Source organism: Sipha flava, unplaced genomic scaffold, assembly GCF_003268045.1.
Source record: "Sipha flava isolate LNK unplaced genomic scaffold, YSA_version1 67_pilon_pilon, whole genome shotgun sequence".
NCBI lineage: Eukaryota > Metazoa > Arthropoda > Insecta > Hemiptera > Aphididae > Sipha > Sipha flava.
Genome location: NW_020273607.1, coordinates 512682 through 525679, shown reverse-complemented (window position 1 = coordinate 525679; position 12998 = coordinate 512682). Strand labels below are relative to the sequence as shown.

At 26.8% G+C, this 12998-nt stretch overlaps 1 protein-coding gene across 2 annotated transcripts in view; it reads left to right on the top strand.

The window, feature by feature from the left end:
* Positions 1-1646: 1646 nt before the first annotated feature.
* LOC112691845 (protein-tyrosine sulfotransferase) overlaps positions 1647-12998 on the top strand; it is a 113919-nt gene continuing 102567 nt past the window's right edge. Inside the window, exons 1-2 of one of the 2 annotated variants that reach the window (XM_025566259.1) lie at positions 1647-1891; positions 1992-2090. In XM_025566259.1, the coding sequence (XP_025422044.1) occupies positions 2049-2090 (42 nt within the window). In that variant the 5' untranslated portion in view covers positions 1647-1891; positions 1992-2048. Of the gene's footprint in view, positions 1892-1991; positions 2091-10500; positions 10941-12998 lie in introns of those variants that run through there. The other variant, XM_025566258.1, reaches the window with a different exon arrangement.

Here is a 12998-nt window from a genome sequence, read left to right as displayed (position 1 = left end):
TTTTTTTCGCGTTCTTTGGCAGCTCCACCTTTCGGCTTTTTAGAATTCATTATTCAAAATTTTTACAAACAAAAATAAAAAGCGTAATAAAAGTGTTGAATAATTTTTTCCATTTTTTGAATTTTGTTTTTTATTTGGTGTTTTGAAATGTAGGAATAAATAAAATGTATGAATCTGTAAGGTTCATTTATACTAGATATTCATTTTTTTATAAACTTCAGATTGTAGCTCTAATATTTTATTCTTAAAATTATAATTGAGGTTACTTAGATAGTAAATACTATGGGCGCAATTCACTATACCTATTTTAGAACCAAAAAAATTCCCATACGCAATTTACTATAGTATTTTTTACTACTTACTTAATGTGGGCACAATTTAAAAGTGCCCAAATTAAACTTATTTTTTTTTTAAAAAAAAATTAATAAAATATCTTCTTTTAACAATCAATTGTGTTTTGTCCAATTTTTCAAAACACTATCGACTAAGCGACAAAACATTATCACTAGGCGACATTTGTATCGCCTAGTTAACACATTTAAATAATGCACTGAATAAACATACAAACATTTGTGACAGCTGACAATTTTTAGTCTGAGGCTTAATTGTAATACAAATAATTTTAAAGAAAAACTAATATAAAAAATTTCAAAACATCGATGTACCGAACATAAACCTCGATGTTTTAAAAACATCTATGTTTTTTGCCCACCTCTAGTACTTGCGATTAGTTTAATTCGAGTTGGTCCTGTTTCCAAGTTCCTCAAATCTAACAGAAATGAGTAATTTAATGCAATTTCAGAATGCTCGAGTTGAATATTGTTAAGATCATCAGGTATTGACGAATTTTTAATTTTTATTTTACTATTTATAAGACTTCGATCATCCACTGCAAAGTCTTTGTTGTCTGTAATTGATGGTAATTTTCTTGTCAGGCTTTTTCTTTATATTAAATATACTGAATATTTTTAAAAATCCAAAAAATGAATACAATGTTGATCTACAAATAAACATGTTTGTGATAAAATTATGTATTTTTATGTATGTTAGTGCGATAATAGTCAATACACAATAGGCTGTTAATATTTAAAGCTTGATAAATTTTAGACAAAAATTATAAAAACATTTAAAACTAGAATTTATTAATTTTAAATAAAATGAGGGGAATACAGCCCTCACAGCCCCATGTACCTAACTAAATATATCACGAGATATATCATATATATTTTTTCACATAGATATTTTAAAATATTATATCGCCGGCCATTAACAGTCCACTTCATTTATCGAATTACGTAAAAATTATATTATTCAACAATGTATTTGTTTTGTCCCGGTTCCGCCTTATAAATTTATGGCAACCCTAATCATACTGGATCGGTCGGTCTAAAAATAGTTAACCAAAACGGTCAGTCAAGCGTCGAAGCGTAGGCGATAAATTATTGCCGTTTTCGTATTTATAGAATCCGACGATTTGACGAATTAAATGACGGCGAACGATTGTTGACGTTCAAACTGTACTGGTCGAACGGTATGATTTGCGACTAGCTGACCGGGCAGTACCGGACTGTCCCCCCCGTCTGGTCACACTGCCGCGGTCCGGTGCAAAACGTTCCGTTGGCCGATTTCACCGCGCACGAATACAGTAATAATAAAAATATTATTTTCGGCCGCCGTGAGTGATAGCGGTGCTCGTGCTTGTTTTTGTTTTTGTTGTCGTTCAGTGTTGTTTTCTTCCCACCGATTTGAATTTCGAACACCGACGATCGGGTGTTTCGCGTGCGCGTTCGTCGAACGACTGTTTCCCGGACCGACGTCGGGTTCCGTCAGCCGACGAGTAGCTCCGGGGTGCTGTTCTCAACGATGACCCGACGCCACCACCACCGCCGAGGTAAGCATATAATTCAATAGGAAAATCGCTCGTCTACCGGTTAATCGTCGTTGTTTTAAAATTTTTTCATCGTAATTGCTTATTGTTGTTATTGTGATAGGACGGAAAACGACCCATTCGCTGATTTACAGCAGCCTGTGACCGTTACTGCGGACCGATGATGGAAGCGGTTGTGACGCACTTCAAAACTAGATTTAAGGTGAGCCACAAAACCTCGTCTAACCTGACACCATCACTCTCTGTCCGCCTGTAAATCTATCTGTCCGTCTTGGTCATCAGACCGCCACAAACGATCTTGAATTCATATGTGTACTTACGCCACTATACATGTATTAAAATTGGTTTGAACTTAACTCAGGATATGAAAGTGAACACACTTTGTTTCATCAGGCCCTACATTAGGTCGTTGATGAATTATGTTACTCTGTGTGTTCAGTAATATATAACATTTCTATTAAGGCCGACGGGAAAACAAAAATAGTGTTTATCATTTTAACTATGTAAATTTAAACAATGTGCTTGTGTGTTTCAATGTGAATTGTACATTTTTTTATTATTAAATTCTATATAGCAACCGTGAAAGCAGATTTATTACTGACAGCAATCGCTACATTGCAATATTGGTAAGCCGGCATGCCGATTATTATTGTATACCGTGGTTTTTAATTTTTATTATTTTTTTTTTTAATTATAAATTTTACAGTAACAACTTTTAATAACTTAATGCTAATTAAATTTATTCTGTAATAATTTTTATTATACCGTATTGTTACTTATATTGAAAAACTAATCCATTGATAATTCCTTTGCACGATGAAATTTTTTAAGAAATTATCAACTAAAGAAAATGCATGGTTCTCAGCATTATCAAATTCTGTTAATATATTGTTTATATTCTTATTTTATTTTTTATTTTCATTACTTACCTTTATTTCCTTTTGATATTACCCGGTATATATTGCTTAATATTTTACAACACTAATATTTTAATATTAGCGTATTACATAAAAGTATATATTTTTATTTACAGATTGATGCTGAGTAATGAATGTGATCTTCAGAGACTATTCAACTTAAGACTTATGATGACAAATTAACTTCTACAAATTTATTTACTTTATCAAGTTTTACAATTATTTATAATTTAAAAAAATCTTATGATTTTTATGTATCTTATGTTATTTTCTATATTTTTTATGTTTAAGCTATAATATAGTTTTATTTTGATATGGGCATACATATATAAGTTACAAATAAAAGGAATTAAAAATATACTAGACATGAAAAACTATTGTGATAATGATAGTATTTTTAGTTTGAAATGTACGGACATCTCAAATCATAATTTATAAAATTCAGAAAGATTAGGTTTTGTAGTAAAAATTATATAATATTAAATTTAAAAGAAACATAGTTTAGTGACTAACACAAAGTAAAACATTGTGATTAATTTATTATTAACAATTTTTTTTTTGATTCAAATGTTAAATACTTTACTTAAAATTAAGATATTTTATAAATAGTAAAACATAAGTATAGATGGAACCCTTATTTTAATTGGATTTCCATTAAAATCAGGTTATAAATGTTAGAATTATCAAATACATTTTCCGTAATTTAAACTTGAAATTAATAGTGACTGATATAATTTAATTTCCTCTTACTTTCTATCCTAATTGATCTTAACTACTGGTATCACATTATGTAAGTTATACTTAAAAAAGTCAGTTGATTATACTAATTGTAATACACTTATCAATATATGTTTAATATATATACGTTTTATGTAGTAAGCTTTTTCAGCTATCCATTTAATATTTATAATTTGGCCTTTAGGAGTATATTATTACTTTGTATGTTATTTTTTTTAAATTTTCAAATTAGAATTTATTTTCAAATCAAATGAGTTACCTAATTATAGTACTATATTTGTTGGATGTATTTTAGTATTTAATAATATATTATATATGTATCTATATAAAACCTATTAATTATAAAAATGATCTTAACTATGATTTCATATTTTTTTTTTCTTTTGTATAATTGCATTTATTAAATGTCTTTGATGATGAAAAATTAATTTAATCCAGTAAATATTTATACTATGAATAATTGATTAGAACTATTAACCACTATTCAAACATTTTTTGAATAATGTTTTGATATTTGATTATTGATCATTTGTCCAGTAGTTTTCTATATATATATATATATATATATATTATAAAATAAAAATAAAGAAATTTATATAACTAGATATAGCATAACGAATATAAAGATACGTCTTATTAGCTTATAACAATTTAGATCTGATGGAGTTATACATTTTGGAATAAAGTATTTTTTTTTTTTTAAATGCTACTAAAATATTAACCAGACTTCCTATTATCTATTAAATTGAATACTATTTTATAGAGATCTAAATGACTTATTGAAATTATAATGTATAATATTGTATATTTGACTTTTCTATTATGTTGTTTATGTCCAGTTCATGTTTAACATTGCAGTATCAAATCATTTTTTGTATTAGTCAACTATATATATTTTGTATATATTCATAAACATTGTCATAAAAAAATTTAATTAAAATAATAAACAAAAAAGTAGTATATTTGTTCAGATGACATTTTGAAACCAGTCAATTTATCAAATTATGGTAAAAATAAAACTTACATGTATTATTTCATTGTCACTTGATATTTATGTGACTAGTTAATAGATTATGAATACTATTCTACTGCTTATTATCATGGTTTTGGAACTATAGTTGCATTATGACAGTACTTAATATTACCAACCATATTTTTAATTTTTATTTTACTTATATATTATATTTAATATTCCTAACAAATTCATGAGTTCTTTCAAGATGAAGATCTCATATTGTATTTTTCATAATATTTAAATTATAAAAATGTTTTCTTGGTGCTTACTACTTATATTTACTGCTACCTAATGAAAAAAAAAATAATTGGATTACGAATCGTTAAATAATAGAATATATTATATCTATAATTTAGTAAGTATGGACTTAATTGATGATAAAATTATTATATATTAAATTATTATTATACTTATATTTTTTAGATATAATAGATTGAGAAGGCTTAGGTATATAGCATGATGAGGCAAGAGGAAATAGAAGCAGTTTGAGTGGTTATAAAAATTAACATTAAAGGAAAAATATATGGAAATAATTTATGGTAAAATAATAAGTTTACTTATATCAAAGAATTAAATTTATATTAGTACATATTAGGTCATTTAGAAACTGTAGAGTATAGATGAGTATTGACCTTGGAAAAATTCAATTTAATTATTTAACAATTTTTTAAATTTTGTTTTGATTATTTTTTTATTACATTTTACTTCTATTTTCTCTTGATGACTAATAAATAGAGCACGGATTAGTATGCATTTGCATATTTATTCTGGTTGATCATATGATATGTTAAATGAGCGCAACATTTGTTTCATGACATGACAATTTAAAAAAATGAAACTTTTTTAGCGCATTTATCGGAAAATTATTTTTTATACAATTTTTTTTATTTTTCGTGCATATTTTAACATTTCATTGCATATATTTATGCATACTTAGGGTTTTTTTTATCACATATTTAGTTAGATTTTAATACTTATAAATCCGCGCTCTACTAATAAACAATCTATTGAGCCCTATATTGTGAAATATGCCATTCAGTTGAAATAAACTGTAAGCTCTTAGTAGGTATAAATGTTTTATACATTTATATATATTTTTCTTAAGTACTCTAATTTTTTAGGTAACTTTACTTTGTTTAGGATTTTTTATCTACACTACTAAATTTTTTCTTAAAATTTATGGGACGTAGTACCCGCATGTGTTGTCTCCGTCTTACACATGTACGATGTATCAAATTTTCATTCATCAGTTTCAATAATGTGCTGTTAGTTTTAATAATAGGGTAAATTGACCTATTATACAATTTAAAAGTAAGATTATTATCTAGGGTCTCACGTAGCTTTTTATTGATATTATTATTTTGAAGTAAGTTATGATGTTTTTGAAACTGTATATTTTAAAAAAGATCATAACTTACTTAAGACAAAGCATGCGGGTACTATGTCCTCTTAAGTTATATTCAATTATCGAACTAAAACAACATCATAATTTTTTCTATAAAATTTCGAACATTTAATAAATAAAGAATATAAACCTAACTAGTTGTTACATCAAAAGTTAAACATACCAACATAATACTTTTTAATTTTTTTTATTTAATTGATGATCAACATTATATTATATTATCATATAATTGTTTATCCATAGAAGTTACTGTGGACCATGGCAAGTAGAAATAAAAAAATGCATAATTGTCAAGCTTTAAAAATATTTCAATTTGGTTTTATAGTTAGGATGAATAAGAAAATTATAATTACATTAATATGAGTATTTATTTATTACATCTGATACCTATTTAGTTAATACTATTAAATTAGAAATTAGGTATCCAATTAAATAACAATTGTTTAAGATATTATTAAATCTCACATTTTTAATTAAGTTGTTGAGTTAATTTTTGTAAGAACTAATAATTGTTTTTTTTTTTTTTTTTTTTTTTTTTTTAACAGTTTATTATGATAAGTTATTTTCAATCATTACTAGGGTGCATAAGAAAACAATGTAGCTGTGGAATGAGAAAGAACGATGAGAGACTTGAAAGAATTTCACATTAGAAATACCTGAACTTGAATGATTTATTTAAAATATAAGCTTCAGATATTGAATTGATCTCTAGGTCTTTGCAATTGAATCGTCTAATTGGATTTCTTGGAAGATGTTTAAAACGAAGTTGAGCGATGAGGCTATTGAGATGATCGGACATTTTGGAGTGGAAGCGAGTGTAGAATGTGGCAGCTGTTTATTGGTTAGTACCGATTTTTAGCTTATTGTGAATACTGACATTAGTTAAGTACCAAGGAGCGTTAGTAGTCATTCGTAGGTAGATGGCTTGAAAATATTGGATGGTTTTTGTCTTAATTAGTTTAAATGAACCCCAGAGAGCTATTCTATAATACCATAAAGGTTAATGTAAGCTTTTAAATAATAGTAGATGATTAGTGGTGTTAATTTTTGATTTCAGGAGTAATCGTAGGATATGTAGGCAGGGTCTTATTGAGTTTTGGTAGTGCCCCTGACGTATAACTGTATTTGAGCCCGCCCTCTCAATGGGAAATTCACATTTTTTTTTTTACAAAAAATCATTTGAAGTATATAAAGCATGTATAAAAAACATAGTATACAAGATTATAATTACTAATAAATTTTAATAAATATTTGTATAGTATTAATATCAAATGAAATTGTTATTACTACTTACATATTTTTCATATTCATATTTCGTGAAAAATATTACATAAGTAGTGTTGAAATTTGCGCCACTCTTAGAATTGCGCCCCTGGCCCATGCCCTCTTGCCCTGTACTGAATACGGCCCTGTATGTAGGCGGCTGTTCAGTTATTAACGTTTATTATTTATGTGTGGTCCCCAAGTGAGTCTTTTATCAAGTACTAAATCGAGGTATTTTACTTTTCTTGTCTGATGTATGATTACGATTATAACCTACTATATTCTAAATATTTATAATCAATAATATTATGAATTACAAAGATAAAATATAGATTTATAGTATATATCTCGTATTATGAGATCTGTTTTAGAATCATGCATAATATAGTATAGTCGGTGCCAAATAAATTGGCACGGCGACGGCAGGCGATAAAGAAAAACCCCTTTCCCCGTATTTGGATATTATTACCAAGTGTAACTAAGTATTTTAAACTGATATTAGTGACATTTGAACAGAATGAGCTCTTATTTTGGGGAGTGGGGTAGTAGTGTTTTTGTTTGGATTTTTTTTTAAATAGGTAGACTTGAGTGGTGTCTTGAATGTTCTATGTTGGGGTATTTATGGCGTTGTCAATCGTCAGTTTTTGAACTTTAAACTAATAGAGGAATGAGTTTTCAAAATATATATTTGTCGTTAGCTTTACAGAATTATTTGGAAAATTATTGATAAATTCTAAGTATTACTTTAATGCACAAACTAGATAAAATTTATTTTCAGAAACCACTGACTTTTGGTGTTTAATATAGTACCTAAGTCTGGTAATCAAGCAAAAAAAAAAAGAAAAAAATTTAAATCACACGTCATAGAAAAATCAATACATTTTTTTGATTCATTCAAAATTTTATAATTGACAAATTAAATGTAATTCGTCTTTGTAGTTTCAGCTACAGCAATTGTCATTATGTTTGAATGTATTTAAAATAATTTAAAATTGTATAAAAATAAATAATATTCATATACCAACAATATATTATATTCAACAATTATGAACTCAAAAATATAAAATAACAGTTATCATAAAAAAATAAAAGTATATGAATAAGTATAAGTACAGTTATAATTATAAATGTTAGGATGACCGCACATTTTGAACACAATAAAAACAAGTGGACAGTTATATTTTGTTATTGTATATTATACATTTACATTGTATTCTCAGTATTTAACTGATGTGAACATTTTAATAATAAAAAAAATTTTTGTTGGCCCTTAATATTTAAGCGTCATGTCATAATCTGTATTTTGTATCATTATTAATTTTAGTGCACAAAATATTTATAACTTTGTTTTAGTCTGTCCGTTTCCTGTAACTTAGTAAATCGATCACAATTAATTTAAAAAGCTTAACTATTAAATAAAGTTCTAAGAAAACAATTGGACTTATATTTTTATATTTTTGAGTACTTAACAACTTATAAAATAGGTGTTTTGAGTCGTACAAATATAACTTAATATTAAAAAAACCAAATACTATGGTATATTAATTCAATAACTATTATACTATTTTTATTACTACTTATAATATTATATTATACTATTATACTTTCTTTAACGATAAATTTTGTTGAAAATTTTGGAGAAGTAAAAAAAAAACGATAATAAATAATAATGATCAAAAACTTAAGTTTATATTTATAGATTGATTATACATTTATATAATCAATTTATTTATACACATTTATAATAAGCTTAATTTTAAATTGTTTAATATAAGTATAGAAACAGTACACTAAAATCTTTTTATTATAACAGGATTAATAATGAATAAGTTGTTGATAAAAAAACAATTAAGTAATAAAACAACTTCCTAAATTTATCTGGGTACAAAAAAAAAAAAAATAAATAAATAAATAAAAAATATTAAGCATTTACATAATAATATTTGCCTTAAATATCATGAACATGAGTAAGTTTTATACATATATTTTTTGTTATTAAACTTTCACGATTTAGCTAACTATTACATTATTAATTCAAAAACGGCTAAATCAGTTTTGGTGTTTGTGCTCTTTTTCTGAGTGTATAGTGCATAAAATTATTTACGAGTATTTACATGCGTGGTGTGATTTCCGCCGTCGGAGATGTTCTCCCGAAAACTATATATATTTATATTTATCGTTTCTGTAATAACAGTAACTGTTTATTGTTGATACGTATGACGTTTGCTTCTCATTTTTTTCGCCATATCTACACACACGGCCGTCGACGCCGTGCCGACGAAGAAGTGTTGTACTTAATAATAGTATAATAATGTTGTTTTTTATTCCTTTGACATTTGTTTTATTATTTTTTCTTTCTTGTGTTTCTCTGTATATGTGTGTATGTCCACTGTAATTATCAAAACACACATCTATACACGCGTGCATGCAAACATTGATGCTACCAGCATTATGAAGTCGGAGGGGGGGGAATAGCCAATAACTAATTTATTCAGATTTAATTTTTAAAATGTGTGTAGAATATATTTTGATAAATAATTATTACCAATTTTGATTTCTAAAATGTAAATTTTTTGACATTTTTCTTCAAATAAATCATAATACACTTCAAATGCATATTTTTATTTCACTTAATGTAGATGTACTGGTGAACAATTTCTCGTCGTTGAAAGATTATATAGAATTATAATTGAGAATATAATATAATATTATTATATTATATAATATAATATATTATAATATAATATAATATAACCTTTACAATATAATATGGGTACAATTTTAATTCTGAAAATAAAAAATAACAATCCCGATAAGATTTAAATATTAAATAAGTCCAAAGAGCGCTATGGTTTTTCGTAGATTTCGATTGTTTCTCGCCCACCCATATTTATGATACGCACACACACACACACACACACACACAAACATATACATACACATACATTTTTATACGTTCAATGCATCTTTGTTACACACGTGTTCAAGCGATACGAAGTCAACAGGCAGTGAATACAACTATATAATATAATGATGTAAATGTACGCGTAGACCAAAAATATTTTAAGCACAACGCGAGTTGTACCCTAAACAAAGTACACGGTAAAGGATATGTATATTAACACGAATATAATATAAAAGTATACAGATGTATACATTTATATATATATATATATATATATATATATATATATAAACGTATAGGTGTATATATTATAATGTGCCGCCGCGGCATACGGACCGTAAACGCGCGCGAGGATCACGCGCGGCCGAGTTCGTTCAGTCCGCAGTCCGACAGTGAGCGTGTTGGTCGCCGCGTTCACGAAAAATCGCGCCGTCGTCTCTGTACGAGAGTGACAAACGTGCCGCGCGTCTCGTCCCCGAACGACCACGACAACGAGTCTCTAGTTCCGCGCACCACCCGAGACCCTTAACGATATAATATATATCATATAATTCGTCGTTTGCCTCTTGCGTTTTGTTTTTCTAAAAAAATAATTTTTTTTTTCTCTCCTTTTCGTCGTTTACTTTGCCGTCGAACACATTATTTTTGTCCCGTTTCGTCACTTTTTTGTTTTTTTTTTTTGCAATTTTCGTCGTCCCAAATGTCTCAAAATGACGTACTACAGCAATTTCGGTAGTAGTGGTGTGCACAAAACCACCAGCAAACACAACGGAGACGTGATCGCCTGTCACAAGTGTGGTGGATATAAGGTACCTAACCTACTCGACGAAAGAAAAAATTAATAATATTTTTCTTTCGCCATTTTATATTAATGTATTAACTTTTTATTTTATTTTGTTTTAATTGTATATATTTCATTTCAATGTTTTATGAATTTTCTATAATTATGAAGTCATTATTCGTAACGACTAAATAAAACCGAAACAAAGTTTGCAAAACACTGCAAGTATACTGCTAGAGCGAGGAGCGAGATTAATGAGGATCTTTAGGATTTAAAACAAGTTTTACCGTTTTTAGAAATCCCTCCATTTTCTGTTTTCTAAACTTTGGGTTTGTGGGATTTTTTTTTTTTTTTTAATAAATTCTATCTGAAATTATTTGTGTATAATATATTGGTACATGCTAATGTGTACCTGAGTGGTTGTAAAATTTTAACTCTAAAAAATCCCGGTCTGTATTAACGTTTCTAAAAACATTTAAAATGTGTGTAATATTTGACTTAGTAATGCATTTGCGTTTATGCGTTTATGTATATATACCATATATAGTTGTGCTAATGCATATTACTTGGTAATTTTTTCCATGATATGCAGAGAACAATTTTACCTTAATCTCATATTTATGAAAATTACTCTAATGGATGAAATTCTTTTACGCGAAGGCTTATAATGTAACATAACAATTTAATTGGTGGCATGTTCTATTAAGATATAATCTGTTGACTTCATGTTGTATCCAAATGTAAATATGCGTTAGTGTTTCGAATTATTCTAATAAATAACAGGTATTCTATTAGTAATTGATTACATAGAATAATATGGAAGATCTTGCTATAGATATTTATAACATGAATAAGTTGCAATTAACAACATTTGATGGAAGAATACTTTGAACAAACATTAAAATATTTAAACTAATAAATGTCCAACATATATTCAATTACAACGGTAGTTGAAAAATAGTTGAAAAAAAAAATGTTTTCTTTATTTCATAACCATCGTGTAACACGAAATCATATCATAAAAATATTTTATTCTATATGTTTTTCTATTAACATTATAATTAAATGTTTATTTTTATATCTGATATGGTTTTTATTAGAATTTTATTTCCTTATGAATATCTTAAGAGAAAAATATTTGCCTTCTGAAAATACTGTATAAAAAGTGTTTATGCAGATTAAGACTAGCGTACCACACAATACAATAAATGTTAGATGAACACAAAATCATAACAATAAGTCAAACAATATTGTTTTAAACTGTAATTTTTATTTCTTTGTTAATTTTAAGTATCATTATTGCCTTGTATATGATTTTTAAATTGAGCATAATAAGTCCGTGTATATAGTAAGTATAATTTTAGACCACTAACTATTTCGAAAGAATATTGTTTTACAGTTCAAAAATTTCAAAAATTATTTTCCGTGATTTTTCATACATTGAAATTAATTATTTGAAAAATTATAATCGTTACATCGAATAAACAATACAAACTTCATGGTCAGTGGTTTATATATGTCCATAAAATACCATAGTGCATATGCAATTATATTGAAATAACTACATTTTTAGAGATTTTTTTCATGAGATTATTCCCAATAAAAAATATCAAAGAAAATGTATATTGTATCGAATATTTATGAATTTCCATCAACTTACAGGACACTTTATCATTGGTCAATGAGCAGTAGAAAAAAAACTTCATTGTATACTGTATTTTACAATGTCACACAATAAACTTTTTAAGACCGATTCGAATACTTTATACAATAGTATATTGAAACTCAAATAGCTATTATAAAAAGAAGGCAATTTTATTCGTTCTTGTTCTGATCAAAACTGAAACTTTTAATTTGACTTTTTTCGTTACTGTTTTAATGCTTTTGGACTTTGACGTTTTTTGTTTGTGACATTATTTTCTGTAATTTTTATCTTATTTTTTCACACCTACATAGTTGTATTAATTATTTATTTATACTGCACTAGTACCCTGATTCGGAACACGATATAAAATGTACGTCAGTAAAGTATCTTCATATATAGGCTATGTCGGTTATTATATTATCAATGGATTTACTTGAGCTG